This window comes from Podarcis cretensis, assembly GCF_951804945.1.
Source record: "Podarcis cretensis genome assembly, chromosome: 17".
Classification (NCBI taxonomy): Eukaryota; Metazoa; Chordata; class Lepidosauria; order Squamata; family Lacertidae; genus Podarcis; species Podarcis cretensis.
This window is the reverse complement of record NC_137187.1, coordinates 39,506,915-39,534,785: the sequence shown is the minus strand read 5'-3', so window position 1 is coordinate 39,534,785 and position 27,871 is coordinate 39,506,915. Positions and strand designations below refer to the sequence as shown.

Sequence of the window (27,871 nt, the reverse complement as noted above, 5' to 3'; positions counted from 1 at the left end):
CTCTACCTAGCTGATGCTTGTCCCACTAGTGGGGGAAAATGAGCACACATCACCATTTCCATTATTTTGACTTATTCCCCCCCCCCAAAAAAAGGTCTCTAAGTCACTTACAGAAAGGTGACAGACCAAAAAAGTACACCATATAAAACAACAAAACCATTCCAATAACCCATAAACAAACCCTGCAGCAAAAGCAAGGACATTTCATTCAATAGGCACATTGAACCTTTTTGAGTCCATGGCTCCCTTGACCAACTACACACTTTCTGCGGCACCCCTGTGGGGCTCAGGAGCCCAGTTATGTCACCCCTTGCCTGCAGAGATAGCAGCCCCTCACCCCTTTTCGAACAGTCTCCCTTGTGGAGGGTTCCCTCAGCCTCTTCTCCTCTGCCTCTCCTTGGGAGTCCTCTGGGCAGCCACTGCTGCCGCCCCTGGTCTTGGGGAGGCAAAGACATGAGAGGGCATCAGAGGAGGGAGGGAAGGAAAGAGGGACAGAGGCCAGTGTTTCCCACAGCACCCTTGACCATCATTCAAGGCACCCCAGGGTGCCACGGCACACTGGTTGAAAACCACTGCAATAGGTCATCAACCACCGTGTCATAATCTGCCAAAAGCCTAGGAAAACAGTTTAACCTGGCTGGCACCAAAGGATGATAATGATGTCAACCTGCAAGAAAATCATGGCTTGGCTTAGCAATGTGTGCAAATCCGCTCTGGGTGTTGGTTTTAAACAGCCCCACGTCACCTGAAGTGCCTGGCAAAGAAGCCACTCATAAATTTTAGAAATGAAAACAAATACTGTACGAGGAATCCCATAGCCCTGCCTTGATGAGAGGGGAAGTAGAATCAGTCTCAGGCCAGAGTGTGCTAGCCAATCCAGCTCATTCAGAGACGGTGGGAGGGCCTAGATTCATTCCACATATTGGCCAAAGAAACGGCTCTCCAGTCCATGAGTGGTATGATTGGGCTTCACAAGTGGGATGAATGGATGCCTTTATTTGCATGAGAGAGAAAAGAGGATGTTTGTGTTCACGCTTGCAGTTGTGTTTTGAAGTGTGCGTGCGTGCGTGGGAGGGAGCAAGCAGCATTCCTTTTTGGTGTGTCTGAACCTCCACAGGGCGAGTGCTGCGGCTGTTTACATCTGTGGGGTAAATGTACTAGTGGGATGAAAATGAAAATGGCGGTGTGTGTATGGCTGCGAGGGTGTACTCGCCTTCAGTTCCACAGGGCTGGCTGCCAGGTAAGTGTATGTGAGGACTGCAGGCTTAGCCTGCATTGTGTGTGTGGCTATGGGAATGCTCCTTGTGTGCGAGGGAAGAGACAGTTGGGATGATGTGTAGGCAGACAGTGAGTGATTTGAGGAGGGAGAATTGCCATCAAGGGGAGTCAAGAGAGGTTGATGCTACGATGCCCTTTGGGAATGAACAAACTTCCTAAGGGAAAGTTCCCAACAGCCCTTCACTCTTTGCTTCAGGAATAATCAGATGGAAGCATTTGCCATACAACACAACTGCTTGCCTTTGCACCCTTTCTACGGTTTTAATCATAACGAGGGGAGGCTATCACTAGGGCAGGGGACTCCTTCAAACCTGCTAAAATTATGATTGGGTTAGTGCCAGCCTTTGTATCAGCAGAGTCCTTAACTTCCTAGCCCTCAGGATTTCCAGGAGCAGCTTGAAAATGTATCCTAAAAAACAATATTATCTTTCTCCCACGACTGTGATTATTTTCTCCTGTTGTTGATCAGTTTCACCCAGACTCCACAAGCTTTCCATCACTCTTTTTGGAAGCAAGATGAATTATTTAGAAAGTGCACATGCGTGAAATATATAGTGATTTCCTTTATGTAATCTGTGCGGAGTTTGGCAATGGATACAAACCCACCAGTTGCTTAGCTATGGAACAATATGGACTAAGGCTACCTCTGCCCAGCACCCCTATTTGCTACCTTCCTTTTAGGGACTGCTTTCTTGCCATTCCCCTAACCAGAGTGTTCATTACAGCAGGGTTAAGTAGCACCACCCGATACAAGTGTGCCAACTCCTAAGAGACAAGGCAGTTTCTGCCCCTTCCCAGTATTTTTGAGGGGGCGGAGGACCCCCCCCCCCAATATTCAAAGGGCATTCAGCTCTGCCCCCAGACTCCTTGCAGCACTCACTGCAAGGGCACTTTTCCTGGGAGCTCCACAAGCCTGGGGCCAAGAATTGGGAGCACAGATGGGGAGGACTGGAGCAGAGCCCATTTGAACGGGGAGGTGAGTGAGGTGCAGTGGGGGCTAGGTGGGGCTGCATACCTGCAGCTCTACCTTCCAAGGAGCATCCAAGGCAGGGCCGGCTGGGAAGCTCTGGATCCCCTGTGGCCTTTTCTTGGCTGCTGCTGCTGCCAGACGGCCAGCCAGCCAGAACTCTGCACTCGCCCACAAAAGGCTGCTGAAAGGCAACTGGGCGCCAGTAAGGGTGAGCAGGTGAGGAGAGGCACCAGCACAGGAGCACCAGCTCCAAGGCCCAAGACAGTTTCTGCCCCCTGGCTCCTTGCATCGTGCACGGGGCCCCTCAATCCTGTTAAGAAGATGGCGCCTCTGACCCAATATCAAATGAAGAAACAACCACCCAGTGGAACTTCACCACACTGCAGTGCCCACCAGTTTTGAATGGTGGGTGGTATATTCATGGCTCTTAGGTTGTCAAAGTGCTGGTAACAACTTCTATAAGGCTTTCTATAATGCAGTAAGAATTGTAATCAAGAACAGGGAGGGAGGCAAGGTGATGCAAAGTTGTTAAATGGACTGAAAGCTCTACTATATATGGCAGGGGCAGAGAAGTACCTTCTGCTTACTGTTTTTTGGTGAATATTCCAAAATCCAGGTATGGAATCTCTGATTTCTGTTTCTGAGGCTGGAGCCTACTCAGGTATGGATTTGGGGGCAGCCACCCTCTCTGCACCTCACAGCACCAGGTTCCTCTCTTGGACAGTGGCCAACAACCAGTTTTTCAAAGGATGTTGCACTCAAAGCAGGGTCACTGCTGGCTTCCCCACCCCTCCCCCATCAACCATCTCTGCCATTTGCTTTTAAGCAAGCTTTAGGAATGCTTGGGTTAAATCAAGTGGTGTCCATGAGCCCTCTTGGCTAATGTAAGAACAGAAAAACCTTACCATGTACCAAGACTTACGGATCATTATTAATAGAGAAAATCACCCACTCATAGCATAGAAACTGGAAAATCCATTTTTGTTTTAGCTCCCCCCATGCCCCCCCGCCACAAGATGAAAATGGATAGGTTGCTAAGGAGATTAGAACTGGAGGAGGAGGGGAGAACACAGACACGTGTGTGTGTTTCATAAAACTATTCTTGGAAATTTACTTTGCCTAGATTCTTTCTTCACTGTGAATCACTGACAGAGCTTCTACCTAGGTCCGTGTTTAGCTAGTTCTCCATGGCTGAAACAGGGCTGTAGGCATGTGTTTTCACCTGCACAGTAAGTGTAGCACCCTGCTTGTGGTTAACGCTTAGCTGGAATGAAATATTCAACGCAGCAATAGAGAAATTAAAATAATAATTTATTTGTCAGACAAATAAATGAGAGGCACAGTGGTATATGGTTACCAAGCTCTGGCCTGCCCTCCTGCCATTCTGGCCAGCACTTATATTTCCTTAATCCAGCCCCCTTGCTCCTCCTGTGGCTGCCTCTGTCCAATCAGCCTGGTTGAAATTCCTATTGGCTGTTTGCTAGAACCAATCACAAAAGATACACCCATTTCCTTCTGCCCTTTTATGGGAAACAAAAAGCTATATATTCTTCTATCTATAAATGACAAATAAGTAGTAATATATCTTACATGTGTCTCAACAAGGAACCTTAATTACCAGCTCACCTCGCCCTATTGCCCTCCAAAACAAATGGTTTAATCTTAAATTTTTATCTTAAACAGATGTCAAGGATCTTAAGTTCACATCATCATTGAAAGATCTCCTCTTGAAGGTCTTTTAAACAAATGCCTGACAACCAGTGCTCTAATGATTTTTCCTGCTTGGCAGGGGGGGCTGGGCTGGTGGCTGATGGCCCCTGTGATCTCTTCCAACTATATGAAATAAGAATCTAGCATAAGGATTTAACATTTCTTAGCTTCTAATTCCTTTGCATAATTACATTTAAGCCAATATATTTAATACATAACATAGATAGCTTTTTAAAAGGAAAAGAAATCTTAAAAGGATCTCAGTTTAAGAAAGAAACAACTTTAGAAAAAGACTTCCCAAAATACTCTCTTCCTTTCTGCCAGCTAGATGCTTTTCCATTGCTCTTGACCTTTGAACCTTAGGAAAATATGGCTCAAGTTTAATGGGAGGCACATGGTTTTATTTTACTATTTACCCACTCTTAATTATGTTTTTCTCTGCTTTTTTATCTTCTGTAATATGTAGGGTCAGTGTAACCTTGGCTGTCAGCCTGTAATTCCCTTTGACTTTGAGAATTGTTTTCTGCTATAAATCAGGGGGGCCCCTTATCCAGGAGAATAAACATCTTGCCAAGGTTCTTAGGCAGCTGGTCTTCTGCCTGGCATGAACATTTGAAAATCTTTAAGCTCATTTTAAAATACAGGCCCTGATCAAGCCTCAATAAAAATGCAGGCTTATGATTAGCTGCCTCATAAGGGCAATAGGAACACTAGGAAAGATGGGATAGAAAAATGCAAAGCACGTCCATCTAGCATTGTTCTTTAAAATCTGCTTATTGCATCCATGTCACAATAGTTCCATGGGCCACCAAGCAAGGGGATTATGCCCATCACCTTGGTCAGTGCAAGGCTGTAAAGAGCCAGACTTGAAGGAGCAGGTCCCAGAAGAGTGGCAGTGCAGAAATGGGACAGATCCGCAAGAGGGCCAACCCAGAGTCAGAATTGATTCTGAGTCAAAGTCTCTGATGAAATCTGTGTGCACACCATGCATTTAAAGTGCATGACTTTCCCCAAAGAATCCTGGGAACTGCAGCTTGTTAAGGGGGCTGGGAATTGTTGTTCTGGGAGAGGTCAATTACAGTTCCCAGGATTCTCTGGCGGAAGGCAAATGCTTTAAATGTATTGAAGCTGGACTCTGCTGTGCTGATCACCTTTTAGGGAGCTGGGTTAGGCCCTGTCCTTCCTACTGTGCTGTTGGATGAGTATTCTAGAAATTTTGTACAGTGGTACCTCGGGTTAAGTACTTAATTCTTTCTGGAGGTCTGTTCTTAACCTGAAACTGTTCTTAACCTGAAGCACCACTTTAGCTAATGGGGCCTCCTGCTGCTGCCGCGCCACCGTAGCATGATTTCTGTTTTCATCCTGAAGCAAAGTTCTTAACCCAAGGTACTATTTCTGGGTTAGCAGAGTCTGTAACCTGAAGCGTATGTAACCTGAAGTGTATGTAACCCGAGATACCACTGTATTGTACACTTTTTAAAAAACTGCTTCTAACTGATTTTATCTGTTTTCTATTTTATCTTCTTAAGTTGCTTTGAGACTTAAAAAAACCCCTCACAAAATAAATAAAGTGACAAACAAACAAACAAACAAACAAACAAACAAGCAAACAGATAATAGGCCATGCAAGCAAGGCCAGTATCTGGTTTCTGCTAAGGTAAAAAACTAGAACTATTTATGGGTTAGCTATTTTGAAATGGCTGGGAAGGTGGCTGGGAGGTGAGGTGGATAACTTTGCAGGGACTGGTTTGAGAAGGGGGGCAGAATACTGCCACTTTCTTCCTCCAGCTCCAGCAGCTCCCTTCAAGCTCTGAATCCTGGCTGACTCTGATACCTTGTGGCACCTGCCGCACTTGCTTGAGTCACCTACCAATGCCCGCTCACCCCCATCTGTTCTAAGCCCCAGCTGCTTGCTCACTGGCAATACCACAGTGGAAAGGTAGTCGTGGCAGCAGTCAAGGAGGGGGGCTTCTGTTGCTAGTGGGTTCCTCAGATTCTTAGCGCAGACAGATTTCATCCATTGTCATCACTTATCACACCTCTTGTGCTTTTTACTTTGTTTTGTTTTGCTTTAAAGGAGGCCCTAATCCACAAATCATCTTTGTTGTCTCTGACCTAAAATTGAAAACTGGTTTTTCATTCTAACTTTCAAGGCAAGCTATATAAATTTTCACCAAGGTGTAGAGTGATGTCTCTCTGCACCTGTCATGGCCAATGAAACTTTTGAGTTTTTCCTGCAGGGATTAGGACTATGTCAACTGAATTGTTTTCTATTTCAATGCCATAACCTGCATTACATAACATTATACCTGTCCCAAGAAACTGAAACAGCTCTCTCAGACAAATGTTTCTTTATTGTCAGTTTACTACATGATAATTTTCTACTTTTACAAAAATATTGTATAGCATCTTGAACTCAATTTTGATGAAAGGCAGTGTACAAATATGTTTTAAATAAAGACAAGCACTATCCTGGAGAGAATTCTCCTTTGCAGTCTCCATTGAAATATGACACAGTTGTATAAAGGACTTGTGCATGCTTTTACACCAGACATGGGGTACTTGCAGTCTTCCAGATGCTGTTGGACTCCAACTCCTATCAGCCCTGGCCAGCACAGTCATAGGTCAGGGATGCTGGGAGTCAGAGCACAGCAGCACCCGGAAGGCCACAAGTTCCCCATTCCTGTTTGTAAGGAAACCCCTTCTTGCCAAAGCTGCCACCCCCATTATACAGAATCTCACAGAATATCCTAATCTGCCACAGCCACAGAACTATGGCTGTTAAAACATATACGCCACAGTTAAAGGACCTCTCCCTCCCTCCCCACAAGAATCCTGGGAACTGTAGTTTGTTACAGGTGCTGGAAAATGTAGCTCAGAGTTGGGTAAGCTACAGTTCCCGGGATTTGGGGGTGGGGTGGGGGCTGTGTTTTAAATGCATTGTTACAAAAGCTGGACGCCACCCCCAATCTCTGCCAAGCTGTGTCAAGATTCCAGGGGGTTCCAGGTGCTCACCCACAGTCTATGCTCCAGTGAGAATAAGACACAGCAGAGACTGTCATCCTTTTAGAATTATGGTTAAATTACATATATTTACACTATTAGTCTACATAGAGGAAGTCCAGTATGGTCACCTCAAGAGGGGCTTGTTCCCCACAGCAGTGCAGCACTGGAGCCCACGGCATCTCTCCCAGCCTGCCTTCAGCCAGCCTGCCAAGATGGCTCTGCCCTTTGTTCTCAGCTACTCGAAGGCCAAAGGCCCCCCAACTCTTCCTGTGACAACTCACCCCATTATCCTGGAAACCTTCCGAATCCCCTGTCTCTGTTCACATCTCCGGGCAGGGGACAGTTCTCCTGCACTGCCAAAGGCCCTCAATGGCCCTGTACCTTGCCAGGTCGTCTTCCTTAGGCTAGCCAAGGAATCCCTCTGCAGCTGGTATTTTCCCTTCATATCTCAGATAATCAAAACCCTACCATTTATTACCTTCTACTATTCACTAATAGGCAGGACGCGGGTGGCGTTGTGGGTTAAACCACAGAGCCTAGGACTTGCCGATCAGAAGGTTGGCGGTTCGAATCCCCGCAACGGGGTGAGCTCCCGTTGCTCGGTCCCAGCTCCTGCCAACCTAGAAGTTCGAAAGCACGTCAAAGTGCAAGTAGATAAATAGGTACCGCTCCAGCGGGAAGGTAAACAGCGTTTCCGGGCGCTGCTCTGGTTCTCCAGAAGTGGCTTAGTCCTGCTGGCCACATGACCTGGAAGCTGTACGCCGGCTCCCTCGGCCAATAAAGCGAGATGAGCGCCGCAACCCGAGTTGTTCGCGATTGGACCTAATGGTCAGGGGTCCCTTTACCTTTTCCTTTACCTATTCACTAATAGGCTCTGTTACCTCATATCCGTAACAGTATGATGCCGACGCAGCCAAAAGCCCACACAGCGCCGTTCTGGCACAGGGAGGGGACCAAGGGTATTAAAACCCCAGTGACGCCAGGCTGCCATTCAATGCCCGAGGGAGCAGAGCCCCGGCCCAAGGCGCCCACCTGACCCCGTCCTTGCCCGGCTGGATGGACGCGCAAGTGCGCGCGCGTGTGCGCGCTCCTGGCCGCCTTGATGAGCGGCTCCGCCTTCCCGGGGCGGCGCCTCCGGCCCCTGGCGCGGCGGCGGCGGCGGGGCGGGGCTCCGGGCTGTACACAGCCACCACGTGGAGCCGGGGTGGGGACGCGCCTGGCCCAGCGGGCAGAGAGAGAGAGAGGCGGAGAGAGAGGCTGGCCGGCCGCGCGGCGCTGGAGACGGTGCCTCGAGGCCGCCTCGCCGGCCGCGCTTCCCCTCCCGCCGCCCTGTTTCCCTCGGGCATCTTCCCAAAGAAGTGTCTCCCCGGTGTCTCTCTCCGCCCCGCGCGGAACTCGCAGCACCGCTCCCTGGGCGCGCGCCCCGCCGCCCTGCAGATGGAGGCGGCCGAGGACTCCGTCGCTCCTCCCGCTGCCGCAGCGGCGAGTCGCCTTTCTAGCGGCGACGGAAGCGCAGGAGCCGCATCAGGCGACTGAGCCGAAGCCCAGCGAAGCCGCCGAGCTGGCGGCGGAGCGCTTGGCCTCGAGAGCCGCCTTGGCGCAGGAGTCCTCCCCGCCCGCTTCGCTCTTCTCCCGAGGCCGAAGGAGACGCGCTAAGGGCGCCTCGGCGTCGGGCTCGCTCCGAAAACCGCGGCCCGTCCTGGGCGCCGACGCCGGCGGGATGGCCGCGCTCCGCGAGGCGTCCGCAAAGCGCGGCGAGCGCCGCAGGGTAAGAGGAACGCGCGCCTGGGGCTCCGCTTTTCCGCAGCGTTGACGCGGCCAGGGCTCAGCCCCGGGTCCTCTTCTTTGCTGTGCGCCAAGTTCGTGGGAAGTCCTAATCCTAAAGGCACCAGCCCGAAGCTCGATCCCGTTCGTTGAACTCAGGAGGGCGGGCAGGTTGACTCCAGCCCTGAGAAGAGGAAGGCGGATTCAAGAGAAGTCGGGGCTTCTGGGCACGCGCGAAGTACTTTTGCTTTAACTCCAGGCCCTGAGTAAACTTGCATAGCGGTACAAGGTAAATGGTGCTTTTGAGCATGTGTAAAGTGCCATCACTAAGGAACCACGGCCAGCCTTCCTGTGCACATTAAAGGTTAAGAGAAGGGCTACTAGGCAAAGCAGAATATTATTATTATTATTATTATTTTATTTTGAGGGGAGGGTGTTATTCCACTGGACACTCCTAGGGATGGATATTAGCGGTCTTCAGAATGCCCTTTCTGTACACACCTTGCAATCCTTGCCTCCACTCTTTAAGAAAGGTCGTTATTAATATCTTCATTGCTAGTGGGAGATCAAGAGAGTGGAGGCTTGTCTGTGAAGTGGATCGTGGCAGAGGCAAGACTCAAACAATAGACTTTTTGATGAAAAGTTTAGTCTTGGTTGGCTTCAGCTGCAGCAGGAAAGAGGTTGCCTTAGCACAGGGAGCTATAGTTGGTGGGAGTTATAGTTCAGCAACATTTTGAGAACCCAACATTGAAGAGCACCGATGAAAGGGATAGATGGAGCAGGCCCAAGACAGGGCTGAGGCAGAACAGCCAAATGGCACCCTCATCACTACTACCCTCCCCGTACTTGACCTGGCGCAGTCTCCCCACCCTGCCCAGGACTTGCACAGGAGAACTCCAGTCATCCGCTCCATTACCTTTTATGCCTCCCAAAGTTCACTGTGTCTAAAGCAGGTGTGGGGAACCTGTTGCCCTCCAGAGGTTGCTGAACTACAACTCCCATCATCCCTGGCCATTAGTCATGCTTGCTGGGGTAGATGGGAGTTGTAGTTTGGTTATGTTTGGAGGGCCCAAGGGTTCCCCTCACCTGATCTAAGGCAACCTTGACTTGTGTCACCTCTTGCCATAGGCATACTGCATGTGAACTTTGTCTGTTTCAGTGGTGTCCTACTTCGCAGCAGTGTTGTGAAGACGAAGCCTGCAAAATTCTTACCGAATGAAATGTTCCAAATAAATTATAAACTGTAACTAGTCTGAGTTGTGGCTGGTGCGGGTGGGACTACCTTGCTCTCCTGAGTTACTGGGAAGGAGGGTAGAGAGGCACAGGGAACTAGGCAGGATGGCGCATGGCAGTGCAGCTGATCCAGTGTTCTTGCCACTGCAAGCCACACCATACTCCCTGCACCTCAACCCTCTCTGAAAGCAGCAACAACCTGTGGTGTTGGAGATCCACTTGTGCCACCTCACCAGCCACTATTGACATGGCTCCAGCAAGCTCAGCATGCTCTCCACATTGGGTGCCCATCCAGACACCCTTTCGGGGGGGGATTTTGTGATGATTTGTGCTCGTGAGACTATTGGGGTGGTTATATGGGACCCTGCTTTCCATACTGTTTGCGCCTGCTAAAGATTTGAGGTGGGCATCCTGCTTTCTTTCCAGTTGATACATTCCCCATAACCTCCTGCTGGAGCGCTGTAAGTTTTTACAGAATAAAATGTTTCAGTTTGCTTTTTATTATTTTATTTATTTATTTATACCCCATCTTCCTCCCTGACGGGACTCGAGGCAGTTTACAGATAAAAACAAGTCATTAAAAACGTGGGGGGCGGGGACCACAATCTTTTAAATCCAGTTAAACATTAATGGAATTAAAACTATACAGTGGACGCTCGGGTTGCGAACATGTTCCGTGCAGGATGCATGTTCGCAATCCGCGTCTGCGCATGCGCGGGTTGCAATTCGGCACTTCTGTGCATGCGCAAAGTATGGTTTAGCACTTCTACGCATGCGCAACCACCGAAACCCGGAAGTCAATTCCCAAAAGCCTGTTGGAACAAGAGTCTTGTCCCGCTTGTGTTGACTATAGCGCAGTGGTGCCCCTCCAGATGGCAGTAATGTGGCAACATGGGGAAACCATCACAGAACAGCTCATAAAGCAGAATGATGTGTAAGCAGTCCACTATAAATCCACAACAAGTGCTCTAGTATTGCCTGAATGTCATGTTGCACAATAGACCTGCAGAAAAAAGCCTTGGGGGGGGATCTAAACCTATGCATCCTAACTCAAAGGAAAGCCCCACCAAACTTATCCAAGATCTTAGAAGAGGAAGAGTTGTCTGTTAACACTATCTGAGGTTCTTTGTGTGCCCCCTCCAGGAGAGGTCCTCAGGATGGCTACACGAGAAGGGGCCTTTTCTGCAGTGGCTCCCCACTTGGGAAATGTTCTTCCCAGGAAGGCTTGCCTGGAGCCTTCATTATATGTCTTTAGGTGCCAAGTGAAAATGTTCCTCTACAACCAGCCTTTGACTGTTTAAACGATCTGTGGCCTTTTCAGTGGGCTTGTGGGAGAGGGGTTATTGATTTGTTTGTTTTTGTTATGTATTTTTGTGTTCTCATTTTGTATTTTTATGCTGTAAGCCTCCCTGTGATTTTTAGATGAAGGGCAGTATAGGCAACTCCCAGTTTACATGGGTGGTACATTCCAAGGCACCGCACGTTCAAGTGAAATATTGTATATTTGAAACACCATTGAAAAAGCCCCCAAACACCCCGTTCCGGCCCCATCCCTCCCTTTTTTCTGACATTTTCAGGTTACTTCCAAGTTCAGCATGGTCACGCACATATCGGATGTGCCTAAAACTCTGCTGCCTGTATATAAATTTAATAAATGCCACTACTACTGCTAATAATAATAATAATAATACTAGGAACTTGTAAAATGCTGATTAATTTCTCCTGCTTGTGTTCATTATATAAGCATTTCAGAATAGATGTGTGCTTTTCTGTTTTGCTGAGTGGAGGCTTTAATCTTTCTCAGCTATAGGTTGGCCAACTTTTCAACCAGCTCTTGCACCTGCATGTTTAACAGAAGCACTTTATCTGCGGGCATTAGCCTGTGATGTTTATTTCCAGGCCACAAAAAGCTTTTTTCCTGCTGATTTTCTGCAGATCAATCGCCTCTTAAAGGGAAAAGAGCAGGCCAGGTTATGGGGCAGGGTTTTTTAGGGGTGGGGTTAGGTGTTGACAACCCTAAGTACAACTGAGCATTATGGAGCCAAGGGTGGAGATTATTCCAGATTGATTAAACTACAATAAATTAATTGTATGTGCCACTGATTCATAATCTTTAACTGGACATAGAGATTTGCACAATAGTTTTGAAAAGCTTGAATAAGGAAATTGCCAACTTCCTCCTTTTGATACCCTAAAGTATAAGAAACGCAAGAAGCTGCTGTCCTGAGTCAGCCTGGGTCCCTTTGTCTCAGCACTTGCAGTGACTGTCCTGTGTCTCAGACGGAGCCCTTTCCCCATTAGGTGGACGAGCCAAGAGTTGAACCTGGGACCTTTGCTCAAGCGCATACCACTGGACCTATGGTTCTTAGTATAGGGTGTTTCTGAGCTCATGTGGAGTGCCTCTTCCCCTCCTGCACCCATGCCGACTACCTTTAGTCACCCCACACACATCTGGGATTCAGAGCGAAAAGCTTCCTGGGTGTGCAAAATGTGGCTGGTTTGAAATTAAGGAATGAAAGCCCCGGGTGCCTGCAGTGTGTACACAGCCTATGTTGTCATCCGACTCTTGGCAGTTACTGCTGTCTTCCCTCTGGTTGCCAGGAAGTCTCTCGTCAGCATCTGGCCAGGATGGAGGGGACAGCAAGGTGCCAGGAAGGGAACACGCACTTCCCGTGTTTCCCTTAGCCTGCTGCCTATGTGCTCCCTCTCCCACACTCCCCAGCCTCACTCTCCCATTTTGCTTTCCCACTGCAGGTTCCTCCAGGATCTGTGCTAGCATCCCCTTCTTCTCTGGAAGCCTGAGGTGCTGTTTTTGGTACCCAGAGTGTGCATCTCTCTCTCCCTCTCTCTCCCTGCTTCATTTTCTACCTCCCCCCCCCACTGGCTTACCTGGATGCCTGCCTACCACAGACCCACGCCTCCCTGGCCTCTGCTTCAGCATATCCTCTCCAGTGACATTGGATAGACTTCAGCTGGCAGGAGGATCAAGGGATTTTTCTTCAGGCTGGGACACAAGTTGTGGCTCTCCTCAGCTGGCAGAGATCTACCGGTAACTCTCAGGGCAGCAACGGCAGAGGAACAATATCAGCTGGATTCACACGCAGAGACAGGGGAGGCTAATCTGGCACAACTTGCGATCCTAATTTTGGTTGGCTGCAGCTGACCCTGATTTGGAAGATCTCCCCTTGTGTGGCAGCACTAGGGAAACCACAGCGGTAAGGCAGGTCAGGATCCTGAGCGGAGTGTCCAAGAAGCCACTTCCCCCCCTTATGCGAGAATCCTCTGTAGCCTCTTCTCCTCCAGGCTGTCACAAAGCGCTGGGACCCATCTCTCCTTTTCTACTTTCACCTCTTGAGAGGCTGGGCACCATACCATTCCTTTCCTTTCTCTCCCCCTCCAAAAAAAGAGACTGAAGGATGATTTCCACGCATGGAGGCACCCCTCATTGTACCCTCCTCTTGCTTTGCTAGCCCAGGCTGTTTGGATTGCGATGGATGGGGTGAGACCTGTGCTGGCAACATGAGGTAGCGATTCCTTCAGGCAAAGGCACCTGGGACTTTGGATCCTGAGTTTGGAATAATCTGCCAATTGGACAAAACCTTTCCCTGCAGACTCCCTTTTTCAGGTCCTGGAAGTGGCAAGCTTCATTGCGAGTGGGGAGAATCCAGGCGGGGCTCTGAGATTTCGGCAGGGTTGGCTTGGGCAGTCTTGACCGTGAAGATTCTCATCTTCCAGACCGTGGCTTGTAGCCACATGGAAGACCTGGGAAAGTCCACGTCGTGGCTGCGGGCTGAGCTGGCCTCCCCGTCTCCGTGCCTCCACATCCTGGACTGCCGCAGCCGGGAGCTGTACGACTCGTCCCACGTGGAGCGGGCCCTGAGCGTGGCCCTCCCGGGGCTGCTGCTTCGTCGTCTCCGGAAAGGGAATCTTTCAGTCGGGTCCTTGCTGCCGGGGCCCCCCCAGGCCCTCAGGGGTAGCACGGTGCTCCTATATGACGAGGGAACGCTCCAGCTGCCCCCATCAGGGAGCCAGGAGGAGGACGAAGGGTCAGTGCTGGTGACGCTTCTGCAGAAGCTGCGGGAGGAAGGTTGCCCCGCCTACTACCTGCAAGGTGGGTGTGCTGAGGAAAGCAGGAATTGTGAAGGTGGGAGGTAACTTTGAGATGGGGCAGGGCTACCCGACATATGGAAACCTATCTCTTTCCTAGGGGGCTGCCCTATGTTGAGTCGACCTCATCAGTCTCAGAACAAGCCACACTGACTGGCAAAGGTTCTCTTGGGTTTTGGGGGGGCAGGTATTCCCAGCCCTACTTGAAAATACTGGTGACTGGACCTGGGACCTTCTGCATGCGAAGCAGATGTTCTACCTTTGAGCTGTGGCCCTTGCCTAAAAGATGTGGAAGCTCCCTTATATTCAGTCAGGCCATTGGTCCATCTTGGTGTTGTCTGCACTGACTGGCAGCTTCTCATCAGGGTTTGAGGCAGCGTCCTCTCCCAACCCTTCCCAAAGATGCTGGGGATTGAAACTGGGGCCTTCTGCATGCAAAGCAGGTGCTCTATCTGTGAGCTGTGGCCCTTCTCCTAACCAGTCCATTCTCCAGTGGAGCAGGGAAAAGGCAGATTCAGGAATATTGTTGCCAGATTTCAAGCCAGAGATTTCCTCTGTTTTTAAATTTGCTGCTGAACCAGGAGAGCAGATAACCACAATTACACCCATCCCTGTACTGCCATGTCCCCCCGTCCCCCAGCTGTTCTAATCAGCAGTTTTTCAGCTGTGGCAATGGGGCAGAGCAGGTTTCCAGCAACTGGAACTCAGGAGAATTGCTGCCTCTGACAGCAGAGGTGAAACCTGGCCATCAGGGTTAGACCTGGGGTTTGACTGGGCATAAGGGTGTGTCCATATTAGCACCATAGAGTTCAGTTTGTTTTTGTTTGTGCAACACACAGGGAACACTCATGGGTGGGGGTGGGGGGACAAGGCAGCGGATGATTTCACCCTGCAACACATTGGCTAGAGATGAATTACAGAATGGCTTAAGGGCTCTAATCAAGTGTGAAACTAGTTTGAGAAACAATGCCTCAAACGGTAGCATCTGATAACAAAGTGCAGCATACGTATGTATTTTGGATAACGCTGTGGGAACATGGATTACAAACCCAGCCCTGGAAGTGCAGTGAGGACACAGTAAATTGGGGTGTGGACACAGCCTTGGTCTTGTTACACATCCCTTCCTAGTGACCTTAGCCAGGAATATTATCCTGTATCAGAGATGGAGGAACCTGGGTCCTTCTTGTGGTCTCCAACTCCCATTGGCTCCAGCCAACATGGCCAAGGCTTGAGGGATGGTGGGAGCTGGAGTCCAGGAACATCTGGAAGGTACCACTGGTTCCTCACACCTGCCTGAGATTTTAAGTCACTTCCTAGGGAGGTTCACCCGGTGCCTTCACTACATATCTTTAGGTGCCCGGCGAAAGCATCTCCCAGGCCTTTTAAACTGATGGGGTACTGTGTTCATTTGTTATTGTGACTTTAAAAAAAGGAAGTCCTGAAGTACAGAAACTCAGAAAGTGAAGTGTTTTCCCCTGGCTACATCTGCATGCTTTCAAGGTCTTCTTTATCACCCAGCTCTTAAATGTACAAGAGGGACTGCCGGGGGGGTGGGTTGGATGGCAACGCAACCTGGGAAACTTCCCTGGCCGCTGCCCAAGCCTGTTAAGTGTCACCCTAGGCCTGACCCATCAGAGCAACCGGGCCGGGAGCCAGAATAGAAGAACAGTAGTGAATAAGGCTGCCAGCTTTTCAACTGGCCATTGTAGCTGTGCTTTTAACAAAAGTTTGATTTGCAGACCCTGAGCAAATGGTGATTCTTTGCAATGCTGTGAAAAGTTTCACTTGCAGATTTCTGCACAACATGTTGCTGCTAAATGCAAAAGAGCTTGCCAATACACCCCCCCACCCATCATCAGTTTGCGACTCTAAATCTCAGCAAGCCTTTTGGCAAGTGTGCCACCAGTGCAGTCCAAACTATGAGAATGCCACTTTAGCTTCTACAGCAGGGTATATGAAGCTCCCACTTCGTCTCTTTGCCTTCCTCTGCATGGAGCTTTGCTGTGATTCAACCCTTGGCTACCCCTTAGCTAGACCACGGGGCACCCTCCAGATTATGGATTACAACGTCTATCAGTCCCTGTCAGCATGGTCAGGGATGATGGGAGTTGTAGTTCGACAACATTTTGAGGGCATCAGGTTGGCTACCCTTAATCCGGGTCCACCTATTGACTGACTGTTTGTAGGATTGCCAAACACAGTGCACAGTTCTGTGTAACTCTGATACTCTTTATTTATTTATTTTTGAACTGTAGCCTTTCAACAGAGTTGGGTAGAGGGACTGCTTAACCTTTCCACCAGCAGCGGTGGTTGTCTCTTCAAAATCACCCCTTCATCTGTTTTTCTCCACATCAGGGAAATGTAGTTGTGAGTGATTTTCAGCGCAAAAGCAACGTAGGCAAAGCTTCTCCTTCCCACCCACAGATCTTCCACTCAAGATTGCACCTCTCTCTGCAGCTACCTTTTCATGTGAGATGGTCTTAAAAATATATTGAGGCAAAGCTACACCCAGCAGCATTTAACATGTAGTTCGCTGCTCACTTTGTCCTTTGGAAACAGTGATTAAGTGGAAGATGAAAACACAGGGTTTTTTACCCCACACAGTGCAAGCTGCTCTGAAATTCTCTCTTGTGCACAACTATATATAGTGCAGGAGCACGGCTCTTTTTCACCAGGTCTCCCTAATTCTCCTCACCCCTGCTCCCACAACACTGAAGACTGCCAGGATTGCAGGTTTCGGGACAGCTGCACATTCCTGCATTGCAAGGGGTTGGCGCTAGATGATCCTCAAGGTCCCATTAACGCTGCAGTTCTATGATTCTGTGCTCTTTTAAAAAATGTAAAAAGCCTGGAATTGTAGCAGTTAAAGCGTTTTGTTATGTAATCTTTGATAAACATGCCCTGTAGATTTCTACAATCAAAAGGTAATATCACCAAGGCAACAGTCTGTAAACAAACAATCTCCTGGCACAACACTTTGCAGCAGCGTCTGTAAGCAAAGGGAGGGGGGCGTGTTAAAGTGGGGGCAAGAGGTCTGGGCTCCAACAGAAAGGATTCAGGACTGACTGCCTCTTAACTGTACTGCCAAGTACAGAAAGTCATGGCTATAGGTAGAGCAAAAATACTGGGGGGCAGGTTACTCCTTGGTCCTGAATGGAGTAACTGTGCCCCTAAAGGACCAGATGTGCAGGACTCACAGCTGCCCATGGAGGCCCAGGTTAATTCTGTGTCCAGGGTGGCTGTCTATCAGTTCCACCTGGTACATTGGCTGAGACCCTGCCTGCCTGCAGACTGTCTCACCAGAGTTGTGCATGCTCTAGTTATCTCCCACTTGGACTACTGCAACGCACTCTACATGGGGCTACCTTTGAAGGTGACCCGGAAACAACTAATCCAGAATGCAGCAGATAGACTGGTGACTCGGAGTGGCTGCCCGGACCATATAACACCGGTCCTGAAAGACCTATACTGGCTCCCAGTATGTTTCTGAGCACAATTCCAGGTGTTGGTGCTGACCTTTAAAGCCGTAAACGTCCTTGGTCCTGTATACCTGAAGGAGCATCTCCACCCCCATTGTCCAGCACCGAGGGCCTTCTGGCAGTTCCCTTGCTGTAAGAAGTGAGGTTACAGGGAATCAGGCAGAGGGCCTTCTTGGTAGTGGCGCCCACCCTGTGGAATGCCCTCCCATTAGATTTTAAGGAGATGAGTAATTATATAACCTTTAGGAGACATCTGAACTGATTTTTTTTTAATGTTTAATGTCTTATGTTTTTAATATTCTGTTGGAAGCTGCCCAGAGTGGCTGGTGCAACTCAGGACAGGGTACAAATAAAAAAATGTTATTGTTAATAATTATTATAGGAAAGGGTGTCCCCAATATGACAGGGGAACCTCCACTGTCAGTGCTTTAATTCTGCATGTAACAACTGTGGCTGTGCTGCTGCTGAGTCGTCTCTTGGCTTTGTCCTTCCTTGCAGGAGGCTTCCATAAATTTCAGGCTGAATGGCCGCACCTCTGTGAGACCAACCTGGACACAGCCAGTGCCAGTAGCTCACCTGTGCCCCCGGCAGCTCCTGTGGTAGGACTGGGCGGCCTGAGCCTCAGCTCCGACTGCTCCGATGCAGAGTCGGGGCCCCTCAGCAGCGGGATGGAGTCAGAAGGGGCGAGCCCCCCCTCCTTCCCCGTGCAGATTCTACCCAACCTCTACCTGGGCAGCGCCCGTGACTCTGCCAACATGGACACCCTGGCCAAGCTGGGCATCCGCTACATCCTCAACGTCACCCCCAACCTGCCCAACCTCTTTGAGAAGAACGGCGAATTCCATTACAAGCAGATCCCTATCTCGGACCACTGGAGCCAGAACCTCTCTCAGTTCTTCCCTGAGGCCATTGAGTTCATTGGTGAGTGAAGGGAAAGAAAGGCAGAAAACCCCACCCTTGGCCTCCCGGTTGTGTTTTCCTGTGGCTGTTGTCTACTGGCCATCGGAGGACCCATTCACATGACCCCTGCAAAGCATTTGAGGGAATATGGCTTGTGTCCCTGAGACAGTCATCTGAGTCCATTGAGAGGCGACTGGCTCTCACTGCAGCTCACAGCTGACTGACTACTAGTTGGGCCCCGTCACTCACCTTTGTGTCTTCATGTTGGGTGGGGGGGACAGACTTGATGGACCTTCGGGGTCTCTTCCAACTCTGCAATTCTGTGGTTCACGATTGATTCATAAGGGGGGCGGAGAACCTAGAAACACTGTGTCTACCGCAGTTTTTTGTAACATACCACTTAGGAACTTTCAGTACCCTGGGGCTTGCAAGTGAGTAAGGAGCTGGAACCAACACCCCAGAGATTGTCCCACTAGTGCAGGCATCTCCAAACTCGGCCCTCCAGATGTTTTTGGACTACAACTCCCATCATCCCTAGCTAACAGGACCAGGGGTCAGGGATGATGGGAATTGTAGTCCCAAAACATCTGGAGGGCTGAGTTTGGGGGTGCCTGCACTAGTGCATCTAGTTTTCGGGGCCAGTGGGCAGATAGATACACTTGAAAATGGGTGGTTTTCCAAGCCAGGGTCCCCATAGTGAGTTGCTGGTGGTTGAACTAAGGTCAGGTAGGAGCAAGGAAGGGCAGGAGGCCTGGCTTCCAGTATTCATCCCTGGCTTGGGTGATCCAAAGGCCTCACCCAAAGTCAGTGGGGCCAGAGCTTCCTGTGCATCAGCTGTGGATGAACCTTTGCCCTCCACCCCCACCCACAAGATGTTGCTGCACTACAGCTCCCATCATCCCTGGCCGTTGGGCATGCTTGCTGGGACCGAGGGGAGTTGTAGTTTGGTGACATCTGGAGAAACAAAAGTTCCCCATATCTGCTGTACAGGAATAAGGCTCATGGGTCCTCAGGCAGCTTACTAGGCAAAGTCCTTAGAACTTGTGGGGCTCCCAGTTGATCTACATCTTTAGTGATGAGGTACAGTAATTAAGCATCCTGGGGAGAAGGCAACACAATGGTGTGCCATTCCATTCTGGTTTGTCCTCATGATACTCTCAGCAGGCACATTTTTCAAGCAGCCCCATACTGATCTGTTTTGAATTTCGTGCTGCTGGAGAGTAGGAGTCCTTTACCTGCTGAGAGCATCAAGTTAGCCCTAGATGGTTGTGAGCATAAGCGCTTGCTCAAGGTATCTACTACATGGGCTGGGTTAACTGACCCCTCCAGCCACCCACTGTCTTTTAGGGACCTCACTCTTCCTTTGCATTACAGACCTGCAATCTTCCCTGACGTTAAGTCTCCTACACTCCCAAACTGATTCTTTGCTGTTGGCCAGTCTCCCCCTTTTCTTTCTCATTGAGCAGCTTCAGTGTGTGCACACAGCGAGGTCTGTGGTCTGTGCATCCTCAGATTGGTTCTGTTCCTGCATCATCTGTAGAATATGATGCCTTGGCACCAACTAGGCCTGCAATGGATCATTGATGAATTTTCCAGATTAATCATTTTAATATATTTTGTTCAGATGCCTCTGATAAAACAGAGAATTCTTATTTTAAAAGTTAACAGTTTTAAACCAAACGTTTCCAAAACTAGTGGCATGTAGACTGCATCTTCAAAGAGAGGCATTTTCGCTTCTCTCTCTGTTCAACAGAGTTAATGCATTCTCATAAACTGACTTACTTGCATTCCTCATTCTAATCACTTTGCTTGGCCACTCAAATTTTCACAAAGTGCTTCTTGCATGCAACAAAATGTTGCAGTGTTGAGTGTTGCTGTTCAGGATTCCAGCAACTTCATTCCACTTCCCCTCCCTTCCAGTGGTTAGGAAGTGGGTGCCTGCCCCTCCCCCAAACTCCCTACCTTTGTCCCTTATCATGGGCCACAACTATTTTTTGAGCTTTCTCCCCTGATCCTCTAATGTCAGCTCGAATGCCCTTTTCCTCATTGTTTCATTCTCTCTTTTGCTGCCCACTTCCTTTTGCCCCCAAACTTCCAAATTCTTTGCAAGCCTTTCTGGAACTGGAGCCAGAAGAAAACAATTTGCACACTCTTTTCTAAACCTAGATGTTGTGTTTCTTTGGCACAGTTTGAAATATGCTGTTGCAGTGCATGCAATCATGGACATACAATTCTCAGACTTTTCCTTTGGAAAATTCAGCATAAAATCTTCCATTTAAAAAAATATTAGCATGATGGAAGAATAGTCTCTGGGACAGTTTAGGAGAGATGACGCCCACCAAGGACCTTTTATCAAAGTTGTCTCCATCTGGCTTCTCCCCAGCAGGATGCAAAGGGCCGTTGCTCTGCTGTGGTGGTCCTTAGGCAAGTCTGTCTGTGTGAAAAGTCAAAGCAAGGTCACTTTTATTCGGGGGGGGGGGGCAAAGCAATTCGGTGACATGTATAAATTATGTGGGTAAAACCTCAGCGCTTAGGGCTTGCCGGTCGCATGGTCGGCGGTTCAAATCCCCGCGGCGGGGTGAGCTCCCGTCTTTCGGTCCCAGCTCCTGCCCACCTAGCAGTTCGAAAGCACCCTTAAGTGCAAGTAGATAAATAGGTACCGCTTTCTAGCGGGAAGGTAAATGGCGTTTCCGTGCGCTGCTCTGGTGCTGGCTCGCCAGAGCAGCTTCGTCACGCTGGCCACGTGATCCGGAAGTGTCTGCGAACAGCGCTGGCTCCCGGCCTCTTAAGTGAAATGAGCACACAACCCTAGACTCGGACACGACTGGCCCGCAAGGGCAGGGGTACCTTTACCTTTACCTATAAATTATGTGACCAAGCATATCTACATCTTTCCTAGTTGCTTCATATAGTTGGAGGAACATGGCAGTATGTGGGGCACTTAAGTCCTATTGAATAACTGGGAGCTTTACTCAGCAGTCAGTGTCTATATACAATCTGCCCTGAGGACTAGAAACTTGCCATATATATATATATATATATATATATATATATATATATATATATATATATATTTACTATAGGATCCTTAGGAAGCTGAGTTCTTCACTAGTGAAGTTGCAGGATATCCTCAGCGCTGCTCTTAACCTGAACATTCACACACACCCTTGGGTTCTTCCCCACCTGCCTCCCTTGTCCTGCCACCCTTCCCTCATCCCCACTTTTTTCTCTGCCCCAGCCCTTACAGCCCCAGTTTTGTTGTTGTTTAGTCGTGTCCGACTCTTTGTCACCCCCTGGACCAGAGCATGCCAGGCACTCCTGTCTTCCACTGCCTCCCGCAGTTTGGTCAAACTCATGCTGGTAGCTTTGAGAACACTGTCCAACCATCTTGTCCTCTGTCGTCCTCTTCTCCTTGCGCCCTCCATCTTTCCAAACATCAGGGTCTTTTCCAGAGAGTCTTCTCTTCTCATGAGGTGGCCAAAGTATTGGAGCCTCAGCTTCAGGATCTGTCCTTCCAGTGAGCACTCAGGGCTGATTTCCTTCAGAATGGATAGGTTTGATCTTCTTGCAGTCCATGGGACTCTCAAGAGTCTCCCCAGCACCATAATTCAAAAGCATCAATTCTTTGGTGATCAGCCTTCTTTATGGTCCAGCTCTCACTTCCATACATCACTATTGGGAAAACCATAGCTTTTACTATATGGACCTTTGTTGGCACGGTGATGTCTCTGCTCCCCCCCCCCCAGTGCAGCTGTATTCACGCGCCCAACCTGTTCTTTCCCTTTCTTGTTCCCTCTCTGTCCCAGATGAGGCCCTGTCCCGGAACTGTGGCATTCTGGTGCACTGCTTGGCGGGGATCAGCCGCTCGGTGACCGTCACTGTAGCCTACCTCATGCAGAAGCTCAACCTGTCCCTCAACGACGCCTACGATCTGGTGAAGCGAAAGAAGTCCAACATCTCGCCCAACTTCAACTTCATGGGACAGCTGCTGGACTTTGAGAAGTCGCTGGGGCTCAGCAGGGCCAGCCGGCGCCCCCCCTCTGGCCAGAGCTGCTTCTTCACCTCGCCAACTGACGACAGCGTCTTTGAGCTGGATCCCACGTAGGGCCAAAAGAGGGTGGTGGCCTCTCTTCTTGTCATCGTCGTTGGCCTCCTCCTCCTCTTCAGTGTTACCTGCCTGCCCTGGTGGCAGAGTCCCTTTGGGGACCAACTGAATACCTCACGCCAGAGAGGAAGGCACCTCTTACAGCTGCCTTTGTTGCTGTGGATGCTGCACATCTTCCCAAACATGCAGCTCAGCTGATGGGGCCAGATCCATAACCAAAGACCCTCCCTGCCCCCACAACCCTTCCACCTGCCTCTCCATTCTCCCAAGATCCCTGGACAAATGTTGAGTGTCTCCTCTGGACACACAGACCGTGTGGTCCAGACCACCCTGTTAGATTTTAAAAGATTTGGAATGGGCCGTTTTCAGGGCTGGAACCTGCTGGTTGCTAAAATGCCCATCTTATATAGGATGTTTCCCATTCTACAGCCATAATCTAGAAACTGGTTAGGTTGCAGACCTTCGGCTCCCATGAGAATCCTCTCTCCCCAGGACTTCTGGTTCTAAAGCTACATCATTCAGTTTAAGGGGGGAATTGGGGGGGGGGGATATGAAAGAGAGAAACATCCTGTGGCAGTTCTGTAATGAATAAAGGGATAATCCAGATTAGAAACCTATATCTCAAAGGTGAAAGGTTCCCCAACTATCTATCTTGTTCTTGGTTCTAGAACCATGAACCACAGAATCCAAAATGGTGTCACAGCATGTATAGTCTGAGACTCTAGAATTGCCTTAAGGAGCCCCTGCCAGGAATGGTACAAGACACCAAACAAAAGAATCTACACCCTTTTAAGCCTTTGGCCTCCGGTTCTAGGAATTAATCCTATCATGCCTGATGCAAGAACTGCAGCTCTGGAACTAGGACAGTTAAGGAATCTCTGGGTCAAGAACCTACGAGCTTTGGATGCAGATTCAGAAGCCTGAATCATTCATCATACCTCAACCATCATCTGCCCCACAACGTCCCATCCCAAAAGCAGGCTGGCCAGCCACTCTGGAGTTAATCCAGCTATTTCGGAAAGGCAGAAGGAAAATGTGTGGGGTCGAAGCTTTGGAGCAGATTTGCATCAGGGAGCCAGCTGGAAGACCTAGATAGTAGGGGGCATGGTGATCAGTTCCTGCACAGAGGTGGAGAAAGTGGAGCAGCTCAGAATTTCATGTCTGTGTTTGTACAAAGTTTGAATGTGTGTATGCCTTAATGCCTGCTTGTAAGCAGCCAGAGCTGTGTATGTGAGTACTAGACAGCGTCTGCTTAGCCTGCATGCAGGGCTTAATTTGTGGCCAGAACGTAGGGCTGAAACTTGCTTTCAGTGTCAGGTGCTCCGTCCAGGCACAAGTTAAGTAGTAACAAAGAAGAGAGCACCTCTGAGCATGGGCAGAAAAACAATCAAAGAAGTAGTAGGTAAATGGGCAGACTGCTGGCCACAGACTGCTCCCCTGCAATAGGCTACAGTTCTTGGGTAAAAGGATGTGACTTGTACTAAGTAGGCATGCACTCAGCACTTCCTTTAAAAAATGAATTAACTTGCCTGTAAGTGTATTGCCTGTAAGTGAGTGTAGTCAGATAACAGATTGTGCCTGTATGTTCTAAACTATGTCCAGGGCATTCTGGTGCCCCCTGCTTAATGATAAGTTCCCTAGGTTTCTTCACTGTGGATCTGCTGGGCTGTGTCTCTGCTGCAATTCCATAAGTTGGTATCTTTGCAGGATTGGCTCTCTCCTGATCCCGCCTTTCTTTCTTGATCTTTTTTTAAAGCAACTTTCTTAGCCCTTTTGGCTATGAAGATATGCTTAAAAGTGCTTGCAGGCAAAGCTTGCTGAAATAATCTCGAGCAGCTGCAGAATGAGGGGCTCCAGGGGTCAAAGCGGGTGGGCTTCAGGGTCCTGAATAGTGGACCTCCTTATGATTAGCAAAAGCAAGATAAAGGATGCAGAGTTGTAAGCAAAAATTTGCAGAGTAACAGTGCAGTCTTACATGTGTCTGCATAGAATTAAGTCCTATGAGGTCCAATGAGACTTATTCCTAGGTAAAGGTGTAGAGGACTGCAGCTTAGCTTGTGCGAAATACAAGCAATTACGCAAATTTGCTCATCTAGTACCATTCATGTGGGTTGCAGAATTCAGCTTTGGGCAGGGGGAGAATTTTGACTGCCTGGACACAACCTTTAATTTTATTTGGCTGTAGACTTCAGTCCTGTGTACCTGTATGTGAAAAATGCAGGTCCGTCATTTTCTCTTTTCCTCTTTTCTTCATGGCAGCTAAGAGAACTGCCTTAGGATGGTCATTTTTTAAGAATAATAATAATTAATAATAATAATAATAATAATGGTTGGCATCCTGGTCTCTTTGTTTTTCAAATGAATGTATATGGCTCCGGAGCCAACTGGAGAGACAGGCAAGGACTGTCATTGCCATGGGCAACACAGTCACTTCAATAAAAACAGGCCTTTAAACAATACGAAGGAGTGTGGATTTGTTTGGTGTTGATGCTGATGAAAAGCAGCTGATGGTGAACCACTTCACATGCACAAGACCAATCCAAAGAAAGCCACTAACCCAGCTGTGAGGAACCTCTGGCCCTGGAGTTGTTTGCTGAACTGCAACTCCCATCTTTCTTGGCTATTGGCCAAGCTTGCTGGGACTGTTGGGAGCTGTAGTTCAGCAACATCTGGAGGGCAAAAGGTTCCCCACATCTGCCATAACCCTAATGACTATGATCACTGAGATCATCTGGATTTTTAAATAAAAAACAGAATGGTGTTTTATAGTGTACACCATCTTTATAATTTAAAATGTGGCTGTATAGGCATACTCAGAAATAAATAAAAACCTCACTCATTCATGTTTTGAGTAGAAGACAACTTACTGTTTAACCTTCCCCTGACACTAAGTATGTGGGGAGAAGCAAAAGAGGTGGGTCTCTGCAGAATTTACCATTTATATTGTCATTTCTTGGATACAGAGAATCAGAATTAGTTGGAGGAGACCCTGAGGATCCTTCGTCCAACCCGCTGCAATGCAAGATTGTGCAGATGTCCCTTATGGGGAGAAATCCTGCAACCTTGGCATTATCCGCCCCATGCTCTAACCAGCTGCGCTATTCTCCACCAGTGGCCTTCACTGTGGCTGGTCAGAAGTCAGAACAAAAGCTGGTGGGTGGTGGCAGGAACCACAGAGCCAGTCTTGGGTCCCGGAATTTCAATGGACTGCAGCTCCCATCATCTCCAGGCTACTTAGCCAGCGCTTGGGGGTGATGGGGTCCTAGTAGTCCAACAACATCTGGGGAACCAATGTAAGAAAAAAAGAATGTCAGCAAACAGCTTCTCTTTCAGAGTAATCTGTGTTAAATGGATTAGGATGGGAGGGTTGGATGGGGCTGGGAGGCGGAGGCGGAATGGAGAGATTTGTGGTTTTGACTGCAGCTCAGGGGAGGAGAGATATTCCCAGGAAGGCAGAAGAAGCCTGAGATGAGGTGATTTTAGGAGCTGTCTTACACAGAGTCAGACCACTCGCTCAGAATTCTCTACACCTGCAGCCCCTTAGCCTCTACCTCCTTAGCTGCCAGGTTTCCTTGAATTCCTCGATTTTCCAGGCTTTAAAAATAGTTTCTTCCCTCTTGTGTAGGTTCCGGAAAATTGGTACAGTATTTTGCATGATTCCGCCCCAACTCCCACTTTTATGCCTTGGAAAAATGAGTCCACCTGCCAGCTATCTGAGAATAATTAGGTAGGCACCTGTTCTCCGTGTGTGGCACTAAAATTGGGAGTTACTTTCACTTGCTTTGCAGAACAGCAGCTGTACTACATCACCAACAACAAAACCCTCCCGCTACTTAGGTGAGAGTAACCCCATCAAACCCAGTAGGTTTTCCTTCTGAGAAGACCTGCACAGGATTGGCATTCTAATCTGAGGAAGACTGAAGCATGAGGGTCTTTATTCTAGATGATTAATTCAGGACATTGTCTCTCACTTCACCCATCTTCAACTCTGTCTCTGCTCACTGCTTCTGTTCTGTCCCCACAATTTACTCCTGAGTCAATCTGCCCCTACATAGGAGAAAAGGGTTGCCCATTCCTGGTCTGCACTGACCGTGACTGGATTTCCAGGGCTGGAGATGCCTGGGACTGAGCTATGGTTGTAGGCGACATGTTTCCCCTGTACAACACACTTCTCTTTTCCTGCCCCCCTGCATCCCAGGATGGTTGTGGTTAATTACTGGCTATAAGAGGAGCAGAGGGTCTTTGATTAACAGCTACTCTTTCTTCCAGAGGATGTGTGTAAGTGAAAGCAGATCATAAGCAAAGAAAGATCTTCAGATCTGCAGCACTTGCCAAATACAATGATGATAGGAACCAAATTGCTCTGCGAGTGGACAGAACTGAGTTCTGGGAAGCACTAACAGAGACCTGAAACCTAGAGTGGCAACTATTTCAAAACTAATTGTAACCGAAATTGCCTGGTGTTACACAGTTTGTGATGATGGGCTATGGCAGAGGTGGGGAACCAACTCCTGTCAGCCCCAGCAAGTGTGGTCACTGGCCATTCATGATGGGAGTAGTAGTCCGGCAACTTTTGGGAGGTTCCCATCCGTTTGGCTATGCTATTGACCAGTGAAGGAAGGGTTGGTAGGCCAGCCTGACAGTATTTAAACCAGACCTGGCAAATCCAGGAGTTTCATATTTTAGGCCACTTACAGCAGGTAAAAGACCCCTGGATGGTTAAGTCCAGTCAAAGGTGACTCTGGGGTTGCAGCGCTCATCTCCCTTTTAGGCCAAGGGAGCTGGCATTTGTCCACAGACAGTTTCCGGGTCATGTGGCCAGCATGACTAAACCGCTTCTGGCGCAACAGAACACCATGACAGAAACCAGAGCACAAGGAAACGCTGTTTACCTTCCCACCATAGTGATACCTATTTATCTATTTAAACACTAGCATGCATTTGAACTGCTAGGTAGGCAGGAGCTGGGACAGAGCAACAGGAGCTCACTCCATTGTATGGATTTGAACTGCCAACCTTCTGAATGGCAAGCCCAAGAGGCTCAATGGTTTAGACCACAGTGCCACCTGCAACCACTTACAGTATCCAAGTGTTGCATCACACACATTTCCTTTTATGTCCCGCAATGTATTTGGGGGCTGCACACGCACAGTTCCAAAGACAGTTGCTATTGCTATTTATGATTGCCTTGCAAATATACCTATATACTTATATTCTGCCTTTTAGGACAATGTCCTCCTAAGGTCACTTACCCCTCAAAGCATTTAAACCACATTTCATTCTAACCTTTTATGTGTGCCTGTTCCTCATCTCACTGTC

At 48.8% G+C, this 27,871-nt stretch overlaps 1 protein-coding gene and 1 long non-coding RNA gene across 4 annotated transcripts; one reads left to right on the top strand and one right to left on the bottom strand.

Moving 5' to 3' along the window:
- The first annotated feature begins 1,166 nt into the window (after positions 1-1,166).
- DUSP9 (dual specificity phosphatase 9) lies at positions 1,167-25,011 on the top strand. 3 transcript variants are annotated; one of them, XM_079958794.1, is made up of 4 exons: positions 1,167-1,240; positions 12,716-14,072; positions 18,046-18,468; positions 22,254-25,011. In XM_079958794.1, the coding sequence occupies exons 2-4, from the start codon at positions 13,715-13,717 to the stop codon at positions 22,550-22,552; spliced, it is 1,080 nt and encodes a 359-aa protein (XP_079814920.1). In that variant the 5' UTR covers positions 1,167-1,240; positions 12,716-13,714; the 3' UTR covers positions 22,553-25,011. The 3 variants fall into 3 exon arrangements, with proteins under 3 accessions (XP_079814920.1, XP_079814919.1, XP_079814918.1); XM_079958793.1 differs by lacking the exon at positions 1,167-1,240 and adding an exon at positions 8,207-8,732; XM_079958792.1 differs by lacking the exon at positions 1,167-1,240 and adding an exon at positions 8,802-9,017.
- LOC307206041 lies at positions 19,010-27,853 on the bottom strand. The gene is made up of 3 exons (XR_013834227.1): positions 27,839-27,853; positions 23,013-25,832; positions 19,010-20,881 (listed from the first exon to the last, which is right to left on the bottom strand). It is a non-coding gene; the product is annotated as an uncharacterized lncRNA (long non-coding RNA).
- Between the last annotated feature and the right edge of the window lie 18 nt (positions 27,854-27,871).